This window comes from Pan troglodytes, chromosome 6, assembly GCF_028858775.2.
Source record: "Pan troglodytes isolate AG18354 chromosome 6, NHGRI_mPanTro3-v2.0_pri, whole genome shotgun sequence".
In the NCBI taxonomy this organism is placed as follows: domain Eukaryota; kingdom Metazoa; phylum Chordata; class Mammalia; order Primates; family Hominidae; genus Pan; species Pan troglodytes.
The window spans coordinates 127,647,348-127,673,059 of NC_072404.2; the positions used below are offsets into that span (position 1 = coordinate 127,647,348).

At 37.6% G+C, this 25,712-nt stretch overlaps 1 protein-coding gene across 2 annotated transcripts in view; it reads left to right on the forward strand.

Moving 5' to 3' along the window:
• ZNF277 (zinc finger protein 277) overlaps positions 1–25,712 on the forward strand; it is a 137,770-nt gene that overhangs the window by 66,533 nt on the left and 45,525 nt on the right. For both annotated transcript variants that reach the window (XM_519316.7, XM_009453996.4), the window contains exons 2-4: positions 13,844–14,045; positions 22,718–22,806; positions 23,079–23,161. In XM_519316.7, coding sequence (XP_519316.2) covers positions 13,844–14,045; positions 22,718–22,806; positions 23,079–23,161 — 374 coding nt within the window. The remainder of the gene's footprint in view (positions 1–13,843; positions 14,046–22,717; positions 22,807–23,078; positions 23,162–25,712) is intronic.

Genomic DNA, 25,712 nt, shown 5'->3' on the forward strand with positions numbered 1-25,712 from the left:
AGCACTTCCTTAGACACCGTGGCTGGTGTCTCACTGGGTCACATGCTCCCCACATCCACTGGCTCTGAGCCTAGCACAGCACAGAGACTTGCCCAGTAATTGCAGTCCTTGTGGCTGAGTGCCTTTCAAATTTATTTGCGACCCAAGTGCACTTTAGCCCGTGGTTTGCTGGAACTCAGGTTGTGACCGCTGGCATGGGTGATTCCCCTCTGACTAGGTGTGGTCTAAATGCTCTCTCCATGTGCACCTGCCAAGTTCTGCCTGGTGTTGCTTTCTGCTGTGACAGGGCAACACTGAGTTCCAATGCAAAGTCGCACAATCACTGCACTCTCCCTCCACCAAACATACAGATTCTCTCTCCAGGCCACATGGCCACTGCTGGGGGATGGGGGAAGGGTGACATGAGCAATTCAAGACTGTCTTTCCTACCTTCTTCAGTGCCTCTTTCAGGGATATGAAGTTAAAACCAGGTACTGTGACTGCTCACCTGATTTTTGGTTCTTATGAAGGTGCATTTTTTTGTGTGTGGATAGTTTTTCAATTTGGTGTTCCTGCCAGGAAGATTACCGGTCAAGGCTTCTATTCAACCATCTTGCTCCCTGACATTCTAAAGTTGTGTTAGGTGTGTCTGTGAACATAACCACCCTCTCTGGTGGAAAAGATGTAGATTCTTCTGCACTCCAACCTCGGCAACAGAGCGAGACTCCGTCTTAAAAAAAATGTGGTTATTTGAGGTTAAGGTAGCTCTATTTTTTTTCTTCAATTGCTTGCTCCTCAGTATCTAGCAGAGCCTTTTGCCTGAAAGTGAACTAGAAGGGAGAATTACTTTCCAGGGAAATAAGTTCATAAAATTGTGATGATAAAATGAGTATCAGCTAAAACTTGCCTAATTTAAGAAAGTTTCTATCTCATATACTAGAACTAAAAGACAATTTATTAGTTTTCATTTTCAAATCGAGTCTTGCTTTATAGCAATTATATATTAATATATAGTATGAGATATATATATATATCTTGTTAGAAAAGTTTGAGAAATTCACATGTTCAAAAATAAGACTTTAAATGAGTGGTTATATGGTACTTTCAAAAGTTTATTTTTTATTAATTTTCATTTTGCCTTTGTTTTTTGAGATAGGGTTTTGCTCTGTCACCCAGGCTGGCGTGAGGTGACACGATCACAGCTCACTGAAGCCTCAACCTCCCGGGCCCAAGCAATCCTCTCACCAAAGCCTCCCAAGTAGCTGGGACCACAAGTGTGTGCCACCATGCCCAGCTGATTTTTTATTTTTTGTAAAGACTGAGTCTTGCCATGTTACCCAAGCCAGTTTTGAGCTCCTGGGCTCAAGTGATCCTCCTGCATCAGCCTTTCAACATGCTGTGATTAGAGGCATGAGCCACAGCACCCTGCCTTTATTAACTTTTATAGGCCTAAAAAGAATCATTCTTTATCTGTTCCATAAAAACAAAACTATTTATTATGTTAAAATATTGGTTGTGTTCATGAATTAAGACATCAAACAGTAAAATAAAAATGTGTCATAGCTACTTAATTTTGTAAATAGGGATAATCTTAGCCCCATAACTCAGAAATTTATGATTCTATGTAAAACATTAATTATAATAGGGGGCATCAGATAGGTGATTTACAATTTTCTAGTTGCCAACTCATTTCATTAAAGTATTAACTAGGCTACTATTTCCAAAGTAATACTCTGTCATATCAAATGAATTAAATTAGGTTAAATCCAACGTCTGTTAATGTACTGTGAAATTTCCATTGGGCATCACTTATTTAGAAAGTATAACACAGGCCAATAACCAGTCAAATCTATCTGTGTCAGAGTTTACCTTCCCTTCTTTTCTATCTCTTCCTCTATAGAACCAAATAAATAAAAGCACTTACCAGTCACTTTGTTCCCATTCTTGCCAAAAAGCCTTTTGTTTGTCAGTGTCTTTTGTTACATTGGCCATCCTGTTCAGATCACTAGCTTGTTTGCAATGGGTTATTCTGGTTAATTAGATTTACCAGAACCAAGATTAGGATTTTAATGTCTTTTTTGCTTATTTTCCCCTTTACTGTTGAAAAATCATCCTACGTTTATATTCCCAAATCCCTAATGTCTGCTCCTTCTACTGGTAGTAAGGAAATAACGTTGAGAATTTAGTTCCTATTAGTATCTGCCTCTTAAAACACAGTATACACCCAGCCTTGAATTCTACTTAGAGCCCCAGCATTCCTAGTTCTGGCCCTATCAAAGTAAGAACTCATAGTAGTCTTAATTTGAATGCTCTGAAGTATCTTCAGTAGTGCACAGTAAAAGCAGTAGAGAAAATGAAATGTCTTTGATGTGAAAGAGTATGTAAAGTAAGCATATAACATATAGTATGGTCCTTCGTCCTTCATTTCATTTCCTTTTAGATTCTAAATCTCACTGGCATTAAACAGTAGAGTTATAGAAAGTATTTCTATAGAACTGAATATACTTAACCATATATGTTTTAAAGCGTATTTTTTAACACCAGAAATCTTGTCTGATTTAAATCTACAAATCAATAATTTATCATATTAAAGAGGGATTTGTTTTTAATCCATTTATTTTCTCTTCCTAGTATTTATTTCTATCATGAATTTATAATATTTCAAAAAGCTGCTTCCACATCACTGTTACTGTTGCATTATTAACGTAGACACCACTGATTCCTCTTTATGAAATTGATTAAGGTAAGAAGGTATCATGTATAAACCAGAAACATTCATAATCTATAGCCAAGAAATGTAACCATTGCACCATTAGTTTCCCACTTTTTTACCAAAGTTGCTTGAGAAAGGAAGTTTAACCACATTTTCATCATTAGGTAGTTTGAAACTAAGAAATGCCACATGGAAATGAGGCAGCAGTCAAAATCTTAGAATCTGCAGTGCTTTGCTGACGTAAGAGGGAAAGGAGCTTCATCAGTGTTGTATTGTCAACCATGTAATTCACCCATAATATGGATAGGAAATCAAGCCATTTCTACAAAGAGGTCCACCTCAAGTCTACCAGATGGTTTGTTGCTGAGTCCATTTTTTAGTAGCTCCTGAACTCATTGAGAGTTTTCTAGACAAAAAGAATAGATTTGGAAATAACCAACTTCCCAGCCCATTGTGGGGGAATCTGATGGATGGATGGATAGTACCTTGGGAATGTATAAGAAAGAAATGTCTGGGTATTTCTAGAAAGGTTGGACGTGTTAATAGCTTTAATATTATGGTGGGATAGTTGCCAAATATTCTTATTCAACCCCTGCGTGTCTCATCTTTGCTATTGCTTATGCTTGCTTATAAATTGAACAAATGGGCTTCCCTAGAAACCGTCGGATGACAAAAGATGCTACAAAGCTTAACACCTAAAACAGAGTTTTCTTTATAGAATGAGAATGTAAAAATAAAAATTTGGACGGGGAGCAAAAGAGTTGTTTTCCCTGAGTCTATGTGGAAAAATTTGTTGCCTTTTCTCAAATAAATTTTTGTTGTAGACAGGATGCAGTAATCTAGCCCTATTAGAGACTTTCCAGAATATATAACCCCATTATTTTAGAACCCACTCCTATTAATTATAGTAAATTATAGAAAATTAATTATAGCAATTATTATTAGTAAATTGCTGTGTTTATGTAAAGGTAACATGTTACTTCCAGAAACAGTAGTCCAAAGGGTTAACTTTAATGGTGGAGATTTCAGGCACTGTGATAACCAGATATTAAGAATTACATTTACCAAGGGTATTTTATCTGTAGTTTCCATATTATGCCTTGTATAACTATGGCCTGTTCTGTCTTCAGGCTATCTCTTTCTGCTCTGACTGCAAAATGAGAATAACCAGAATGATGGTTATTTTAGTAAGTTATTTTGTTGTTTGAAATCCCAATTGAATGACACTATTCACTTACACATTATAAATAAAAATGGTGGATCAAATGATAGAAAAATATAAGTAACAGGATACATGATTTTTAAATTTTTATGGGTCCCCAGAACCCTTTTAAGAATCTGTTGATTTTTTTTTTTTTTTTTTTTTTTTTTTGAGACAGAGCCTCCCTCTGTCGCCCAGGCTGGAGTGCAGTGGCACGATCTCGGCTCACTGCAAGCTCCGCCTCCCAGGTTCACACCATTCTCCTGCCTCAGCCCCCCGAGTAGCTGGGACTACAGGCGCGTGCCACCAGCCCGGCTAATTTTTTGTATTTTTATTAGAGACGGGGTTTCACCATGTTAGCCAAGATGGTCTCGATCTCCTGACCTCATGATCTAACCACCTCAGCCTTCCAAAGTGCTGGGATTATGGGCGTGAGCCACCGCGCCTGGCCAAGAATCTATTAATATTAAATCAAGAGACTTTCTTCCCAGAAAAAGTTAACATACACACAGTATTTATATAATTTCCCATTGAATTCCCGAAACCCCAGTCTCTCAATCAAGTGCCCACTGACCTCAGGTTAAGAACATCTGCATAAATTCGATCTGTCTTGTCTAATAGACTAGTCAATAGCCACTTGTGGCTATTAAATTTAAATTAATTAAAACTAAATTAAAATTCAATTCCCAAGTCTCACTATTCATGTTTTAAATGCTCAATCTCTGCATGTGCCTAATAGCTACCATTGTTCGACAGAGTAGATATAGAGCATTTTTTTCATCACAGAAAGTTATGTTGAGCAGCATCAGGTTAGATGATTTTAAAATAGCCTATTTGTCTTATCATTATATTTATTTACCTATATGTGTTTATATAAAACTACATAGTTTGAAAACCCAGAATAGATATTGTAAAAATATCAGTCTCTTTTAGGCACCAAATACAAATGTATTGCTAAAACATATGTTTGACTAAAAGTAAGGCAGCAGGCTAACTTAGTTAGGCCTTCAGGACTGCCATAGGATCATTTGTTTTTTATCTTTTGTCTCCAAAAGATTGCATTCTCCATAGTGGTAGTTCCAAATCTTTTCCCCTTTTTTTAAACCTTTGTCTTCAATATGAACAGAGCTTATCTCATATTCTCAGAAAACTGAGGCTATCAATATAAATCCCTTCACTTTTCCTTATGTCTATATCAAAAATTTCCTTGTGTTTTCTCCCTTGTCTCTTAATTTAATGTTCTGCAGAAATAACAAAGTGATGAACAGAATGCAAAAGCCTTAGAATTTCAACAGTATGTCAGGACCTAAGAGTAGATATTTGGGAAGTAGGCTTATTCTGTTTTATTGAAAGTGATGGCAAAAACAGCAATTACTTTTGCACCAACCTAACCTCGGCTTCACTCTTACGTGATTTAATTCTTTAAATCTGTGTTGGGGCCCTAGAGTGTTTATTTTTAATTAATCCATAGGAATTGCTAATAGATATCAGTGCATATGATGCCCATCTCTCTTCATCCTCAAACATAAAACCATTCTCATTATTACCAGGATTAGTGATAGAAACTAACCTATAATTGACCATGTGTGTCAGACACTCATGTGCTTTACATTAATTTCTTTGTTTAACACTTAGAACAACTCTGTCGGGTGGAACACTCTATCAGGTGAATATTTTGATTAATTCATTTTATGTTGTGGAAACAGGCTAAGAAAGGTTAAATAACTTGGTCAGGGTTGGTTAATGGGAAGTAATGGGGCCATAATTCCTCCAGCCTTGACTTTTCTCTCCTGCTCTCCATTTTTTAAAATTATGGTTAAAAAAAATACATAACATGAAATCTATCCTCTTCACAAATTTTTTAATGTACACTACTATTAAGTATATGTACATTATTGTACAACAGATCTCTAGAACTTTTTCATCTTCCATTACTGAAATTCCATACTCATTAAACAGTAATTCCCCTTTTCCCCACTTTCCCCAGCCCTGGCAACCACCATTCTACTTTCTGCTTCAGTAAGTTTGACTACATACCTCATATAAGTAGAATCGTGTAGTTCGTTTTCCTTCTGTGACTGGCTTATTTCTCTTATAATATCTTCAAGGTTCATTCCTTTTTAAGGCTGAATACTATTCATTGTATTTAAATACTACATTTTCTTTGTCTATACATCTATTATTTCTGCCTCTTGGCTATTCTGAGTAATGCTTCAATGAATATAAAAGTACAAATATTTCTTTGAGATCTTGTTTTCAATTCTTTTGGATAAATAACCGGAAGTGGGGTGGCTGGCTCATATGATAGTTCTATTTTTAATTTTTTGAAGAACCTCCAAATTGGTTTTGATAGCATAACGTGCATCACTTTACATTCCCACCAACAGTACACAAGGTTATCAATGTATCTACGTCCTTGCCAACACATGTGATTTTCTGGGTTTTTTTTAATAACAGCCATCTTAGGAGGTATGAGATGATATCTCATTGTGGTTTTGATTTCCCTTTCCCTGGTGATTAGCACCTTTTCATATACCTGTTGGATGTTCGTATGTCTTCTTTGAAGAAATGTGTATTCCAGTCCTTTGCTTATTTTTTAATCTGGTTTATTTGGGTTTTATGCTACTGAGTTGTATGAGTTTTTAATATACAGCTGACCCTTGAACAATTCAGGGATTAGGGTCACCAGCTCCCTGCCTCGTCGAAAATCTTGTGTATAACTTTTTACTCCCTTAAAAGGTAACTACTTGGAGCCTACTGTTGACCAGAACATAACAAACAGTCAATTCACACGTATTTTGTATATATATTATATACGGCATTTCTAACTATAAAATAAGCTAGAAAAAAGAAATATTTTTAAAAAACATAAGAGAAAATATATTTACTACTCAAGAAGTGGAAGTGGATCGTCATAAAGGTCTTTATCCTTATTGTCTTCCAATTGAGTAGGCTAAGGAGAAGGATGGATTGGTTGTGCTGTTTCAGGTGTGGCTGAGGCTGAAGATATGGACAAAGTGGAAGGGGATGCAGGAGAGATGGGCACACTAGGTGTAAACTTCTATTGAAATAAATTCCTGTGTAATTTATTTCCTGGATGTGCATAGTTCAAATTCGTGTTTTTTGAGGTTCAACTGCATGCTGGATATAAATCCCTTTTTGTTGACTCAGAGCAGCGTGTGGGAGGCTTAGCTTCAGTGCAAATGGGATTTCAGGGCACCACACCTGAGGTCCTCTTGTCAATTATGCTCATGGCAGCAGGAGCTTTGAATGGCACGTTTCCATGGCCATTACACCTACTGAATCAGGATCTGCATTTTAACAAAACCTCCAAGTGATTTATGTGCACATTGAAGAAGTATGAGAAGCGCTTCCCTAGAATAATAATTTGACACTTTGAGGGTCTTCCCCAGAATCAATAAAAATGTTAATAATCAGCATAGAATCTCCTAAAAAATTCAACTTCCTTGGAATGGTGTTTTTTTACAGTTCATTTGAACAGAGTTGCTGTTCAAAGTGAGAACTAGAGCAGATAATTTGTTGTTAATGTGTAACACATGTGCAAAGTGGATTTAGGGCCAAAGCAGAATTTCCAAGATGTTTGCCTCTTTGCTAAAAGGAGATAGGATAGACGTAATTTACTTCCTTTTGTATTTTAGGGTTCAAGGTCCCTGTGGCAGAGGATTATATATTTCTGTATCTATTGTCTTTTTTTTTTTTGAGACCAAGTCTCACTCTGTCACCCAGACTGGAGTGCAGTGGCACGATCTCAGCTCACTGCAACTTCTGCTCCCCGGGTTCAAGCAATTCTCCTGCCTCAGCCTCCCGAGTAGTGGGGACTACAGGTGCCAGCCACCACGCCCAGCTAATTTTTTTGTGTTTGTAGTGGAGATGGGGTTTCACCGTGTTGCCCAGGCTGGTCTCGATCTCCTGACCTCAAGTAATGCGCCCACCTCGGCCTCCCAAAGTGCTGGGATTACAGGCACGAGCCACCGCGCCCAGCCTCTATTGTCTTTTACCATGGAGTAAGATATAAATGTGACACTTGTAGTGACAGCTGGAAGTAATCTGTCAGACAAATCTTACTGAATTATGTCTGCTGGTCCAGTGCTTAGTAATTTAGAGACTCTCTGTTGGACAGAATAGACTGTCAGATAAGCCTTGCCGCAAGGCGATGTCACCTAATTTATGGGCTTTTCCTTAGGTTTAAAATACCCACACTGTTATATGATCAGGATATTCACAATCCTCGTGTGATCATCCTCTGAACCACTGATTTCCAGGCAGTGGTCTAGGGACTACTGCTTGGTAAAAATTACATTTTCTAAGTCTACAGTAAGGTCTTGAAGTCAGTATTTTTAAAAAAGCTCTCCAGGTGATAAAACTCAAATTTGGAAACCACTGCTCTAAGCTAAAATGTATTCAGGATTCAGGTCTATCTCATATAAACATCCTCTGGTAGAGTGGTATTACTTACTCTGAATTCCAAATGCCACTTGTTCCTTGCTTACTGGGGAGTATACTTACATGAAGAGTGAAAAAATAATTTAAAAATTTCTAATTTAATATAACATACTTTTATTACTCTCAGCAATATTTATTGTTATCTTAGAATTCAATGTAATTTTTACGTCATTGCTTATTATTTACTAGTGGGCCTGTTACACCAAGGCCCATAGCACTAAACATCTGGCTGTAAATATAGTTGGACTACGCACAATCTCAGGCAGAGAAAGTTCCCCTAAAGACAGCCACAGGTGTTCCCTGAAACAGGACTTTCCTAGAAACTGAGTACCTTTGGTCCATTATTCATTCTTTTATGTCTTCATTCAGCAGACATTTATCAAATACCAGCCATTCGATAGCTATTTCAGCTATTCCAGGCCACTGGATTCTTTTTTATTTATTTTTATTTATTTTTTTCTTTCAAGATGGAGTCTTGCTCTGTCACCCAGGCTGGAGTGCAATGGCATGATGTTGGCTCACTGCAACCTCCACCTCCTGGGTTCAAGCAGTTCTCCTGCCTCAGTCTCCCGAGTAGCTGGGATTACAGGCCTGTGCCACCACGGCCTGCTAATTTTTGTATTTTCAGTAGAGACGGGGTTTCACCGTGTTGGCCAGGGTGGTCTCAAACTCCTGACCTTGTGATCTGCCTGCCTTGGCCTCCCAAAGTGCTGGGATTACAGGCATGAGCCACCACACCAGCTACATGAAAATACATAAGACTTATTCCTTGACCTTAAGGAGTTCACAGACTAGCACAGTAATAGAGGTATACACGTAAATAATTAATTACAACAGAGATACTTGCTCTTGTTGGGCATGGAGAGATGGGGTGGGCCAAGCCCACAGGAGAACCTGGAGAAGGGCCTGGAAGACAGAATAGTACAAATGCATCACATAAGACACCAGTCTGTGCTGCCCTTATGTATCGGACATAAGAGGAATGTCTAACTTCTGAACAGCTCAAGTGAGTACATTTAAAATATAATTTATTATCCTTCCCTGCCATAAAACAAACAAAACCTGCTTTTCTACATGTGTTCCTTGACTGGTGACTGGCACTTCATTTTGTGCTATCTCCCCAGCCAGGAACATGGGAGGCTTCGCCTTAACTCCCTGTAGCCAGTCAGTAATCAAGAACTGTACATTTAACCTCTGTCCCTCTCCTCTCCTCTATCCACTGCTATTGCTGCTGCCTCAGACAAGCCCTCAGGCTTAGACACTGCAGTAGTTTCCCACCTGGTCTCCCTAGATTGAGACCTTCCTCTTTCCAGTCCATTCTCATATCAGTTTAGAACATAAGTGGCTTTACTTCCTATAGGAAAAGATCTAAACTCTTATGTATTAGTTAAGAGTGCTAAAGTGTGAGCAAGACTGGTTGGATTCAAACCCTGGCTTCATCACTTGATAGCTGCAGGCAGGTCATTTCACCTCTCACCCCCTCAGTTCCTTCATCTGTAAAACAGGGATGGAAGTGGAATCTCCTTCATAGGGTTATTGTGAGGGTTAATTGAGTTAATACTGTACATGTGAAGTTAACAATGCCTGGCACAAAATAAATACACAATGATTATATTAGTCATAGTGGGGTAGCAGGTTAATTCAGTGTACATGCCAGGTAAATAAAGACAACTAGGACTTACTTTGCCTTCTAAGGGCTAACAGCCTGAAGCGGGGCAAAGAAGATGAAGAGATAAACAAATTACTCCATATGATCAATGCTGTTACAATTTTGAGCAAGGTGCCAAAAAATCATTTGGGAATCAGAGAAAACTTTAAAATCTTCTTATCTAAAAATGTTATATTAAAACTTATTTTCTGGCTGGGTGCCGTGGCTCACGCCTATAATCCCAGCACTTTGGGAAGCCGAGGCAGGAGGCTCACTTAAGGTCAGGAATTGGAGACCAGCCAGGCCAGCGAAACCTGGTCTCTACTGAAAATACAAAAATTAGCAGGGCGTAGTGGCAGGCACCTGTAATCCCAGCTACTCGGAAGGCTGACACAGGAGACTCGCTTGAACCCGGGAGGCGGAGGTTGCAGTGAGCTGAGATTGTGCCCCTGCACTCTAGCCTGGGCAACAGAGTGAGACTCTGTTACATACTAACTCAAGCCCCCAAATACAACTTAATACCTCGCAAACCACAAGTCTCTCTTGCATGAAATTTGCATATTCATGATTTTGTTTCTAGACCTTTGCAGTAACCACAGGCAGTTTGGTTCTCGTATGTGTGAATATTTAGGTCCATTCTCTTAGGAACAATTTGAAAAAAGAGAAACTGAGCATTAGACATACAAAAGGGAAAAACAAGTGAACCACAGAGGAATAATAGACTGCAATAAAACCTTGGGAAAAAATAAGGAAAATTATGGAGATGAACTGTACTCTAGTGATTTTTGGACAATGTGGGCTACTGATATTTGCATAAGAATTGCTATGGGGTATTAGGGAGACTGGAGGACATTGTCAGAGTACATATAAATACAAAGTAGCTTATAAATGTATGTATATAACTTCACAGCACCAAATATACATACTAAAGAAGAAACAGTTGGAGAAATGCCATTTGGTACAGGGAGCAGAACAGCATAGTGTTTGAGTTTAGGCTCAACTCAGAATGTTTAGGCTACTGACTAACATTGTGACTTTGGGAACTTAGTTAAGTTTTCTAAATCTTGATTCTCTCATCTAGAAGATTGGATTATGGTAGTACTACTGAATAAGATAGTTAGAATTAATTAGGAAAATGTCCTAACACACCTTGCAGGTAATTTGCAAATAGCAAGTAGCTGATAAATGTTAGTTGTGCTGTTGATTATTATTAATACCATAGGCTTGTTTTCAGCAGTCAAACCAATAAATTTCTGTATATCTCAATTAAATCTGTGGAAAGGATGTAATATAGTACTTGTTATTTCCTACATGGCAGGTAATATTTACTAATGTTACCTTTATTTAGAATATGCTGCCTTTTGTAGCTATATACTAGTGGATGTAAAATACTATCATAGAGTTTCATAAGTATATTACTTATCTCTCTTCCCCCATTCTGTTTTTCACATTTGAGTTTAAATGCCTATGAAAGTTAACCTACTACTAAAAAATATAACCTACAACTGAAGAACTGTAGAATTCCAGAACTCCTTGATTTCATGACCTAATTTAATAAATATAGTAATTGATAACACCAGTTTTGTTAATAGTGCTTCTAAAGGGCTTATGTATTTTAAATATTCTCCGTACTGTCATGTATATCCTATGTGTTTTCACCTTCTCTGATATTAATTTTGTGAACAAAAATAAACAGTTTGATTTAGCATACTTTAATGTGACTAGAGTATGTTTGGGTGATGTATTAGAGACCCTCTTCTATGGGACACCTTCCTTCTCCAGCTCAGTTAAGTGACTCCCCCAGCCGCTGCTGCTGTAAACCCTGTACATTCTCCATTTCTTTATATTTTTAACTTACTTGTACCTTCAAACAGACTGTGAGCACTTTAACCTTGGTAGCACTGAACATCATGCAACATTGAACATCCCTGTAGATAGTCAGTTGATTTTTGTTAAGTGAATGAATGAATGCTGCCCTCTTACATTGCTTATATAATTTCTTTTTTTTCTTTTTGAGACAGAGTCACGCTCTGTCACCAGGCTGGAGTGCAGTGGCATGATCTCTGCTCACTGAAACCTCCACCACCTGGGTTCAAGCAATTCTCCTACCTCAGCCTCCCAAGTAGCTAGGACTACAGGTGTGCACCACCACGCCCAGCTTATTTTTGTATTTTTTTAGTAGAGACACAGTTTCACCATGCTGGCCAGGATGGTCTTGATCTCTTGACCTCGTGATCTGCCTGCCTCTGCCTCCCAAAGTGCTGGGATTACAGGCTTGAGCCACCACACTTACATAATTCTTAAGCCATGGTCACCAGTGTACCAGTGACTGATTCAATTAATTCATAAATTAAGAATGCCTTTAAAAAGAAGATAAAGTAAGAAAAAAAAAATAGGAAATTTCTTTTTTTTTTTTAAATGGAGTCTAGCCCTGTCACCCAGGCTAGAGTGCAGTGGCGCCATCTCAGCTTACTGCAACCTTCACTTCCCAGGTTCAAGCAAGTCTCCTGCCTCAGCCTCCCGAGTAGTTGGGATGACAGGCACACACTACCACACTTGGCTAATTTTTTGTATTTTTAGTAGAGACGGGGTTTCACCATGTTGGCCAGGCTGGTCTCAAACTCCTAACCTCATGATCCGCCCACCTTGGCCTCCCAAAGCTCTGGGATTACAGATGTGAGCCACCGCACTTACATAATTCTCAAGCCATGGTCACCAGTGTACCAGTGACTGATTCAATTAATTCATAAATTAAGAATACCTTTAAAAAGAAGATAAAGTAAGGGGAAAAAATAGGAAACTTTAACGGGAGAACTAATATTAACCTAATTCTGAAAACTTGTCTGTGGCTTAGTTTTTGTGTCTTTCTTTCTGAAGAAGGTTCTCTTCTTTCTGAAGGTTGCCTGACTTTCTGCAAATGCCAGAGGCCTTACCCTAGTTTCTTTACCCCAGTTTCCTGATTACTAACTACTAAATAGCCTGTATAAGGTGACAGGTGTAGGCGTCCACTCTGGCAGACTAAAGGGGGCTACTGTCACAACTGGCTGTGGTTTTAGGCTCTGAAATGAGAGACATAGACTTTACACATACTTCAGCTCTTAAAGATGCTGTAGAAGATGTTAGGAAGAGGAATAATATAGCCAGGAAAAATGTTTACCACATCACATATGTCTAGTGATCGAGCAGTCATCTATTTGTTCACAGAAGCCTGAATTGTAATGCATACTTGTGTAATAGGCAAATGATAAACATAAGTCAACATAGAAAATTGCCATGAGGGCCACCCAGCACATACTGTATCTACCCAGCGTGAGAGCTTTGTTCTTGTTTGTGACAAATAATCAGAAACAGGAAAGAGTTTGCAGATGTGACAGGAAGCAACTTAACAGACAGGCCTGGCATCATCTGTCGCCTTAATGTATACCATTTATTCCCTTGGTGTGATGATTCTTAGCCATAGGTCACAATTGAGCCTTAGAACCTTAACCCAGAGTGTTGCAGCCTTCCCCCTTGCAAGTACCCCGGGAATTGCTGCCATTGGCCAGTGTCCAAGAAGAAGGCTTGAACAGCTGCCCTGACAAATGGGTTTCCCCCATTCAAGCAAGCAAATGAGGGGTTTGAGCTGCTTTGCAATACTCCCTGCCTCTGGGCTACAAACACTGTTTAAAATGATAATAAAGTATCCTACTCTCCAGCACTATGTATTTTTCTTTTTGGAGACATGTAAATATCTTTAGGATCTTTTTAATGCAGGAGGTGGGAAATCATCCATATGAAGAGTTGGTTTCAGCTTTTCTTTCTTTCTTTTTTTTTTTTTTTTTTTTTTTGTCTATTCCAGACAGTAAGGATTGTATCCTGGAGCCGCTTTCCCTGCCAGAAAGTCCAGGTGGCACCACCACTTTAGAAGGTTCTCCATCTGTGCCTTGTATTTTCTGTGAAGAACATTTTCCTGTGGCTGAACAAGACAAACTTCTGAAGCACATGATTATTGAGCATAAGATTGTCATAGCTGATGTCAAGTTGGTTGCTGATTTCCAAAGGTAAGTTCTGTTTTTGTCCTTAAAAGAATTAAATCTGACCATGTGTGGTGGCTCCTGTCTGTAATCCTAGTACTTTGGGAGGCCAAAGTGGGAGGATCACCCGAGGCCAGTAGTAGTTCAAGATGCCAGCTCTAAAAACAAAATTTAAAAATTATCTAGGCTCAATGGCATGCACCTGTAGTTCCAGCTACTTGGGAGGTTGAGGCAGGAGGGCTGCTTGCACCCATGAGTTCGAGGCTGCAGTGAGTTATGGTTATACCATTGCACTCCAGCCTGGGTGACAGAATGAGACCCTGTCTCTTAAGAAAGAGAATTAAATGTATTGTTTATTAAAGGAGTGACATAATCTATATATAAAATAATTCCCATACAAATATGAAAATTCATATTCATTTTCAGGTTTCTCCTTAGACTTAAAAAAAAAACTTTACAACTCTTTTGTATTTCTGAGACTTTTTTTTTTTTTTTGAGATGGAGTTTTGCTATTGTCACCCAGGATGGAGTGCAGAGGCACGATCTCAGCTCGTTGCAACTTCTGCCTCCCGGGTTCAAGCGATTCTCCTGCCTCAGCCTCCCGAGTAGCTGGGATTACAGGCACCTGCCACCACGCCCAGCTAATTTTTGTATTCTTAGTAGAGATGGGGTTTCACCATGTTGGCCAGGCCTGTCTCGAACTCCTGAGCTCAGGTGATCTGCCCACCTCGGCCTCCCACAGTGCTGGGATTACAGGCATGAGCCACTGCACCCAGCCAACTTCTCAGACTTCAAAAAAATCTTTACATTATTTTTCTTGAGTCTGTAAGTTTGAGAATGTCACATACTAATTTATTTTCTATAAGTTCTCTAAAGAGATGAACTTTCCAAAGAGTAGATAATACTCACTTTGCAGCATTCCATGACATTGTAGATCTTATTGATGTCTCCCAGATTATGTCTCATGTTTTAGGCCATAGACATTCTCTGAGTGGGTCCTTCCAGTAATTCCAGAATAGACTTGGCAACAGGACACTCAAAAGGCAGTGTTTGGGAATGGGATCCTTGGAGACTTTCAAGCCAAAAGGATATTGCCCAAACAAATCTCAGTTTAAATGTTGTGATGAGGTTGATTCCTTTTTTCCCAATTTATAATTTCTGGAAGTAGTTGTCCAAGAGAAATACCTTCCCTGTATAGTTACTGAAAGCATAAAATTTGGTGTATCTGGTAAGGTCCCATTTTGAGGTATTCTGTCCTGATTTCCCCATAAAACATTGTAGTAGCCCAGACATTGAATACCCCTGCATCTAAACTCTGTTTCTCCCAGGCCATATAAAACATTCCTAGCAAACAACTTCTTTCTTATGATAGGTCTTGCAAAAGAGCAAGCTGTATTATTAAGAGCTGACTATGAAAGTAGGAAAGCCTGGGGTTGAGTGCAGGCTTTCACACTTCCTAATCTTGTGATTTCCTGCCAAGCTACCTAACTACTCTAAGCATTGATTTTCTCATCTATAAAATGGGGGTAACACCAGCCCTCACGGTTATTGAATATTACATAAAACAAAGTATGGAATGTGAGGGCGATCTGGCCGTGACATCTGTCACCCCGTTAATCGCCAGGGTTGATTCGGCTGATCTGGCTGGCTAAGTGGCTGTCCCCTTCCTCCCTCACCACTCCATGTTCATGCCTCCCAAAGCTGTGTTCTCAGTCAAAGAGGACAACCATCTCCACTAGAAGAGGACCAGTCTTTGGTCAAGGGTATACGAGTAGCTGCGCTTCCCTGCTGGAACCTCCAGACAAGCTCTCAAGTCCATTTGTAGGAGAACATAGGGTAGTGAAGCTTCCAAGATTCCAGACACATCCAAATGAAGTGCTGCATGTGGCAGTCTGCCTTAAAAAAAAAAAAAAGAAGAGTATGTGTAGCATCTGCTAGTGCCTGAGACATGTGTACCTGATAAATGGTAGATAAAATGCAAATTTTTATTTGTATTTTTATTACCAAAGGTATATTTGAAATCTTAGTTTTCTGCAGCTATCGTTTGAGTTTTCCGTTTGTATTTATGCTAATCTAAAAACCTAATTATCATTTGTAAAATATAGCTTTTGAGAAAATTTCATTCAAGTTTCTAAATAATCTAAACTTTTGGAAAGATAGTTTAAGTTGGAATAGCCAGCATACCCACAGGGGTAATGATAACTATTCTCTAGCCTTCATCTCTGTCCTTATTGCCTAGCACCAATACTGAATATTTACCATGTGCCTTCTGTGTATGTTGCCTTATATCGACTCAGCACTACTATTTTTGAAGTTTTTGGTGTTGCCTTATCAGGTATCAGAGATAGGAGGACAGTTAATTGAATGATATATATTGCCAACTGCTAAAATAAACTAATTCCCTACATGCTCTCATAGGACATACTCTCTGCTCCTCATTATCATTTGTTATTCTTTATTCTCATTAAAATATATGTGTGTGTATGTCTTTATTCTCAGAGGGAGCTTTCTCATATGCAACCCAGTTATATGTGGTGAGATCTTTTGATTTTGTTTCAGACACTTCTTAGGCTAGAGATCTTCTAATTCATACTCAACCATTGAAAGAAATACTACATGGGTTATTCTTTCCTAAGGCTTCTATTAGTCAGCTTTTCTTTAATATGAAACCTTTATTTTTCTTTTTGAGTCCTGGCTGGAGTGCAGTGGCACGACCTCGGCTCAGTACAACCTCCACCTCCCTGGCTCAAGCAATCCTCCCACCTCAGCCTCCCCGAGTAGCTGGGACTACAGGCATGCACCACTACGCCTGGCTAATTTTTTATGTTTTTAAATTTTTATGGTTTCACCATGTTGCCCAGGCTGGTCTAGAACTCCTGGGCTCAAGCAATCCACCCACCTCGGCCTCCCGAAGTGTTGGGATTACAGGTGTGAGCCACCGTGCCTAGCCATGAAACTGTTCTTTTATTCCCTTTTATCATATAAACACAAATCTTCCTTCAGGAATTGCAGAAGAATATTATTAACTACCAGTGATAATTGAATAGTTTAAGATTTTTCTTTCTCCTCTGCCCGTAAAGTATGTGAGGAATGTCTGAATCAGAGTTTGTATTCTCCTTTGTGCTTATGTGTCATAGTTAAGTAGCTATATTTGTACTAATCAATCTCTCTATTTGTATCATTGTTATTAATCTCATTATCCTATTATGCATATGTGGGCAGAAAAATTGAATTATTTACTAGGTCTCAGGACTTAGGAGTCAGTAATTAAATGCTGGGATTATTCATGCTCTAAATGCAGATATACAATAAAATGGATGCTTTAATTAAAAAGAAAAGGATGCATATCTGATATAAGTGCTTTCTAAAGTGTATCTTTAACATGTATTTGAAATATGGAAACCTAGATTTTCCTTGTCAACTGTCCTTCTAATTAAGTAAAATTTTCACTCTCAGCAGGTATAAATGTGATTAATTCCGATTGATCAGGCATGTATCTGAGTAAACTCTGATATAAGTTGCTTTTAAATACCTTTGACTGTATCCAGTCTTCTTTAGATAATAACCTCCTACTACTTAAGGAAACTAAAAATTCCTCTCCCAAACAATCCAGGTATTGATTGTTATGATCAAAGTTAAGTTGGAATCTTCTCAATATCATGTAACTTGTTTCTAATTTTAGAAGACAAGGTATAAGGTGTAGGGTTGGGAGGAGGAAACATGAGAGATTTATTTGGCATGAACACATTCACTCAGAACTCAAGAGGAATTGTTGCTTCTGAGTACAATAGATAATGAAGATGATAATAAATAAGAGATGGACTTAACTTGTGGTTTACAAGAAGTAAGCTATAAGTTTTCATACTAAATATATATTTTTTTATGAAACAAAATAACACTAAAACTTCCTGGGGCAGAAGAAATAAAAACAAAAATAAAAATCTTTCCATTGAGTCCATTTAACATAGTTATTTATACTGAGCTATTTGCTAGCTTTATTCAGTAGATAAAATTGCTCTGGAAAATAAATGTTAACTTCTTATTTCTTACCCTTTTCTATATTAAATTCCACACATTCACTGCTACTTAATTAACAACCATATTTCAAACCTTTATGACTATGTCAATAACCATACCAATTACAGTGGGGGTGGGCAGGCAGGATATTGCAACAAGGATTTTTTGTGAGACAATTCTGTGAGACATGATTTGAAGTTCCTTTGGAAGAAAAAAAGTATTTGCTGATGACCTAGTAATTACTTTTATGGATTTTTAATGAAGTATGAAATACTTTGATCACTCATCCAAATAGAGTTCCTACCACATGTTATTTCTTAGTGGCCTTTATATATTGAGTAGCTGCAATTGTAGCTTTCAGTAAACTAGAGAAGTAGGAAAAATACAGAAGAGAAGTACTAAATGAGCTCTTAAATTTGAACAATATGTTCTAGTGAGTGGGAAAAAATGCCACAAGAAGCATGTACTGAAGATCTGCTATCTTTATTCTATCACTCAGTTGATTACAATTTATCTGAATGCCCATACCATCCGAAAGGAAATGTATATATTGACACCTCTTAATTATAAGCTTAAAAACCACTATTATGTGTTTAATGACTAGGATGTTTCTTTACTCAAATTTAGACATAGGTCAAATGTATGTTGTTGTTGATGTCTGTAGTATACCACAGTAAGATATGATGCCTAATTTTATATGTTTAAGTTGTATGGTGGTTTATGGTTATATTTTGCTTTGTAACAGATGATTTTTTTTCTTTGATGTTGTTGTCACCCAAGTTTTGGTTAGGAAGAGAACACTCAAATGACAACTTTGTTCCTCTTGGACCAACCTATTACCTGCTTTATCCCATGGGAAACACTTCCTATTTGAGGAGGGCAACCGAGGTTCTGCCAGACAGAATCTCCCCATGATTCTAAGTTAATTGATGTCAGTAATTTCTTCCCTTGTGCATATCACCTTGAAGTAAACTCTGATGGAAAGTAAGTATGTCATGTGATTCTTCTCTTCAGACATCAAAGAGACAGTACTCAAACATAGAAGTTTTTGGAAACTGAGACCCACTGACTATTGGAATCAGGCTCCTGTTACCTCTGTAGTGGAACTTCTCTGCACCCTTTCCTTGCCTAGTTAAGCAGTTCCAAAACAGCCCCAAACAGTTGGTGTCAATTTTCAGCCCTTAGGTAGCAACTTAGGAGCAGTTCAGACTGAGGGCTACTGTTAAGTAGTATGCCTTTCGGAAGGGGAAAACATTCTCTTCCTCTTCAGACTTCATTTCTGTACTTCTGGTTCTGCCTTGTCAAAAAGCATTCTATGTGACCTCATTGGTCTCTGAGGGGAAAAAAATGCTTCAAGTCTCTATTACAACTTTAATTGTAGGGGCTCTTTCCTGTCCCTGCCTTCCCTTTTCTGCATTTCTTGTACCAATTCGTCCCCACATGACACTAGAGGAACTGTGTTGTAGAAGATTGAGTTTGGCCTTGGAGCCAGAGAGACAAAGTTCACATCTCAATTCTAACATTTTAATTGACCTTGGGCAAGTAAGGACTCATTAAATGGTAGCTGCTAATAATTGTCATTATTGTCACTATCATCATTCTTCTCTTATACTACTTTAGCCACCTATATGTGCCCTCTGACGCTATTAATGTAACTATTTTGTCATTTTCATCAAATGTTTGCTGAAATGTTGTTGTTGTTTTTGTTGTGTGTCTCATTATTTCCCTGGGATAAATATAAATTCTTCGCTACCTTAGTCTTATTTAAATATGTTACTTTTTCTTATAGTAATAACTGTCATATATATTAAACACCCAGAATTTTGGACAGTGTGCTTTACATGCATTATTCTATTTAATTATCAACAACTTATTTTGCACATGAATAAACTGAGTTTCAGAAAGATTAAATAACTTTAAGTTCAGGTTCATACCTTTGAATTCAAAGTCCTTGCTTCTCTATTCACCATTGCCTCTGGGGTGGTAATTAATACATTAACTATGATACTTTGACCACTGTCTTAATTTAAAAAGCAAAACTGCTTCTAGCATAAGATCTGTGCAGATAAGCAAGGGACAATATTGATTGTCCATTTAAAAAAAAGTCATTGGCCAGGCACAGTGGCTCTCACCTGTAATCCCAGCACTTTGGGAGTCCAAGACGGGCAGATTGCTTGAGCTCACAAGTTCAAGACTAGCCTGGGCAACATGGCAAAACCCCATCTCTACAAAAAAAATAGGAAAATTAGTTGGGCATGGTGGTGCGTGCCTATAGTCCCAGCTACTCGGGAGGCTGAGGTGGGGAGGATGTCTTGAGCCCAGGAGGCAGAGGTTGCAGAGAGCTGAGATCACTCCACTGCACTCCAGCCTGGGCAATAGAGCCAGAACTTATCTCAAAAAAAAAAAAAAAGTCATTAATAATTCAAAGAGCAGTCTGTTCATGAGGATCCAGGCTCTTGCCTGGTCATCTGTTCCACATGGTTTCACACAGATACTTTTCTAAGACTGTGAACATTTTCCAAAGTAAAGTAGTCTGTGTATTCAAGGAGTTATCACTGCCTTTCAACAGGCTCTAGACCCAAAATGGAACTAATTATATAGGGCTGACCACTATTCTCCGTTTTGTCTAGAGGATACCATCCAGATAGTCCTCAATGGAGTGGCAACCAGGACTGACAAGCCACTCCTTGGTGTATTCTAGCAGTAGCCGTAGGGAACCTCCAGAGGGAACTTGGCCTTCCTGTCTTTTGAAGTCAGTTATCTTAGCACCTGGTTCTGCCATGTATAAATTTGATTAATCATGAAAATAGATGTCTATATTTCAATGTAGAGGAATAATCCATCTTCTGTTCTAACATCTCTAGTACAGGTTCTACTGTGTTCCTTCATCCCTGTCACCACTTTGTAATAGAAAATGTGCTTGGGGGAGAATAAGAAAAGGACTAGGAATGTCATTTTTATTCTCTTAAGCCTCCTCTTGTCTTCTCTTTCCCCTTTTTTCCTCTCTACCATGGGGTGGTGGGGAAAGCAACTAGTGAGGAATGGAAAGATAGAGACTAGGAGTAGCCATGTAGGAGACTGAGGAGTACAAGGTGTTGAAGCTGGCCCAGGATGGCTAAGGAAATAATGTCCCAGCCTTTTGTAGGTACTTTTTCTCTATTTATATGCTGTGATGGATCCAATATGCACTTGCCTTCTTCTGAGATTTATAATATGGAAGCCAGTGAGTTAGCCAAGGAGTAGGGTGCATCATTTATATATTTGTGGTTTAAGGCCCAATGGGAGCTTAAGATTGCCATTTTAAGATCTCCTAGAATAAAAGTTAGCACTGTTTTATAAGGAAAGGGTTCTCCCCTTACTTACCCATCAAAGTTAACAGTGTGGTTGTACAGGAGAAGAAAAACTTAAACATGGGATTCTATTTTTATACACTATTCATTGGCTTCTTTTTCTTACATATTCTATATTCATTCAGTGTATTTTTATTTGATGTCAGCTCGTGTCATGTTTATCTCTTTCTCCCAGACCTCTCTCCAGCACAGACTTCTAATACACAAATGCCCTTTCCATAGAGCACCATGGGATTAGAAAATTAATGTTAAGAAAAAAATTAATAATAAAAAGGAGACACAATATTGGGAATTGGGGACTACTTAGAGAACTTTACAGGGATCTTCAAATTCTCTACTTCTTTAAAACATTTACTGTGGACCTAATATATCCAAAACATTCCTAGATGTGCTAAGTCAAGCCATTTAAAATGTCCAAATTTCTACTCTTTCTATATTCTTCATCTATTTCAATAAGTCCCATTTCTTTTTTTGGTTCTTTGGTGTAAGTTACTTGTTTTATCCCTCAGTTGTGTGGCCTGATAAATTGGGAGCTATAGAGTCAACCTTTCCTTTTCCTCTCTCTATGAAGATAACACTCTCTTCTTGGTACCATTCAATAAATGAGATTGCAGTTGCCAATATAAATCTTGTTAGATAAATGGAAAGATGAACCACTTGTTAAATCCTGTCATCTTACTCCCTCTTTCATCACATATGTAGGTCTGGGTGTTAGGCTTTGGTTTTTAATTTAGCTGGTGTGTTGCTTCTAACTCTGCTCATTAGATACAAGAATTGTAAGTTAGGCTATTTTTCCAAAGTCTAAATTTGCCTCATTTCAGACTCAGTGTAGACATATGGAATTTTTCTATCTTGTTATATTGATATTGGATTTAGACTGATTTCTCATTGCATTATTCTTCTTAACTCTGTTCTTTTGATACATAAGATAACCACTTAGTTTTCTCTTTATTGCAGAGTGTGTCATAGCCTATTTAATCATTATTGTATTTTAAAGACACATAAACTTAGGTGTTATTTCAGAAAAATTCATTATCACATAAAAATAATTCATTTTAACTTTCCTATATGTCTGTTTATTGAATTTGGGGTTAGTAGAGTTTAGTCATTTTCATGCCCTTACATGGTAATTCCTTTTTATTAAATCTTTATTTGATAATTCTATAATGCTCCACTGCCTTTGTATTCACAAAAAACTGCTAGAAAAGCAGTTTTAAGTTAACATTTGATTTGTTGCTTTGGGATGAGTGAATGTGCTTATAGATTCCTGTCATTCTAAAGCAAATAGTATACTGAATCTTCTCATCGTTCCTTATTTTATATTGTTCTAAGGTACATTTTATATTGGAGGAAAAGGTTCACTGAACAGCCCATCACAGATTTTTGTAGTGTGATAAGAATTAATTCCACTGCTCCATTTGGTAAGTGTACATCCTGGCTACCATCTTTTCCCTACAGTATAAAAATTCAAAGGAATAATCTTACTGTCTTATATTAGAATTGCTTTTACTTTCATGATAGATAAAATTAAATTGATGTGTTTATTTTGCCTAACTTGAATAAAGCTAAAACAGTTCTATGCCAAAGAGATCCTAATAGACACACACATCTGTATTTTTTAAGAAATAAGTCCTTCTGGGAAAAAAAATGGTTAATATCTTTTTTCTTATTCGTTTTCCTAATCTCTCAACAGAAGAACAAGAGAATTATTTTTTGTTATGTGACGTTTTACCAGAAGATAGAATTCTTAGAGAAGAGCTTCAGAAACAGAGACTGGTAAGAATTGTTTTTAAAGGGTGAATAGTGTCTTGAAAATACATATAAATACATATAAAATCATATTGGTTTTTTTTTTTTTACTTTTTGTTATGGAAACTTTCAAACATATGTAAAAGAGGAGACAATACAAAAAGGTCTTAAAACAAAAAAAAAGTATACACTTGACTGAAAATTAAAGCATTTTATGTTAAAAATGCAGAGAGAATTTTTGGCTTTGTTTTGCTTCCTGGATTATCTCTAAAATAACAACAGAACTTACACATTTTAGTGTAATTTTAGCTGCCTGACACATGCTAGGGTTCAGTAGTCGTGGAAAAATGCCCTCAGCTAAAATTGAGTTGAATTGATTAACCTTTTTTTCTCCCCTTTACTGGAATGTGCTATGCAGTAGCATTTTTTTTATTTCCCTTTATGAATTAAGCATATGGTTTAATCTACATAGTAGCCTTTCTGGTTTTCAGGCTTAACCATAAGCAAGCTAATTTGAAAACCTCAGCATCTTTAGCCTTTAAAAAAGATAACAGCACATACAAGCATGAAAATTTTTATTTTATTTTATTTTCTTATTTTTATTTTATTTTATTTTATTTATTTATTTTTTTTTTTTTTTTGAGATGGAGTCTCGCTGTGTTGCCCAGGCTGGAGTGCAGTGGTGTGATCTCAGCTCACTGCAAGCTCCGCCTCCTGGGCTCACACCATTCTCCTGCCTCAGCCTCCCGAGTAGCTGGGACTACAGGCAGCTGCCACCACACCTGGCTAATTTTTTGTATTTTTGGTAGAGATGGGGTTTCACCGTATTAGCAAGGATGGTCTCGATCTCCTGACCTCATGATCTGCCCACCTTAGTCTCCCAAAGTGCTGAGATCACAGGCGTGAGCCACTGCACCCGGCTGAAAATTTTTATTTTCGTAAGTTAATCAGAAAGTAATTTTTTAAATTGTTACTTTTGTTTAAAAGTACATGGGTTCCCATTATTTGTGATTTAATCTCGACTATTACTTGAAGTTGACTTGCTGTTCCTTTAGTGATTTCTTGTAAGTCTTTCTTTTATCTTTGGACTTAGCTAAATATGTTATAAGAGAGAGAAATGATTTAAATATTTGTGCTATATCCTCAAGAGATCAAGGAGAAAAATAAATGCTATTTACCATAGTCATATAATTTAAGAAAGTCCCTGGAAGCATATTTTATTTTGTAGACATCCCAAATGATTATTTCTTCCAGTAGGGGAAGGTGATACCATTGGATGTTGATTTATATCTAAGAAAAGTTATGCTTTTCCTGTACAACAACTGCAGTAAAGAAATAGGACTTCCTGAGTTTCTCTTCTTTCCTTATAGCAGTGTCTTATGAAATCTGCAAAACAAGGCTAAATTTACTATCATGTCTTATGGATGTTATTTGCGTGCACTTATTCATAATTTCCAATTTACATGAATTTTCTCACTGTTGCTAACAGTGGCCTTAAGAATGATCAAAAGATGTCATGATCCTAGTAGTCCTAAGGATTTATTTATAAGAACTCAAACCCTACTACTTCAGCCATTCTTGTTCTTTAGCATGCAGAATCTGTACGATGTGTCTGCAGATGGACTCAGGTCTCTAAAAATACCTACATATACTGCATTTAAGTTACCTTTTTTACTTTACAGTTTGATAGTGATACATTTAATGGAAGTGAGCGTTATGCCAGCTTACAGAAACAAAAGAAGAATGAAAAGGCAATCAATCCATACATGCTCGTTGAATTTCTGCTTAAGTAGATGCCTATACAAAGAAGTACAAGAGTACAAGGCATAATCCATATCATACAAGAGTGTACGGTCTACTTAGAGAAGAAAGATAAATATGTATTCTTATGTTGGTAATAGAGATAATGATAAAATATCTTGCAGGGCTTATGAAGATTAAGTGACATGTAATATACTTAGAACACTACCTGGCACATAGAAGGCACATAATAAATATTAGCCAATAAAAATAACAGTAATAATGCTGTGTCTTAACAATGAGAAGGATTTGGATAGTTAAGAGAGTTGCAGGGAAGGGAAGAAAGATACATATGCATCTAAATGTTCAAGGTGTATTCAGGAAAATCGAGTAAAAGTCTACTCCGGCTTAGATAGAAAAATTTTTATGGGGAGGAGTATGAGATAAATTTGAAGAGGCAAAATGGAGCTAAATTGTGGAAATCCTTCAGTGCCAGAAACTTGACTTTGTAGTAATAAAGACCCATTAATGTGCCCTCATTGTCCATCAGTGACATGAAGAAAAGAGTAAATGTAGCTGTGTATAAATCCATTTCAAGCTGTCAAAGCCTGAGAAAGACTAGACCAACTTGGGGATTGGAAGTAAGCTAACAATGACTGATGACCATCCATAAGCCATGCCTTGTATTTGGTTCTTGCTTCATAGCACCCTGTGAGGTGGCTATTAAATGCCGTTCTATTTATGAGTAAAATATGGCCTAGGAAGCTTAATTTGCCCAGGAACACATAGTGAATGAGGTGCAGAGCTAGAGTTTCAAACCAAACATTCCAGGTACCTG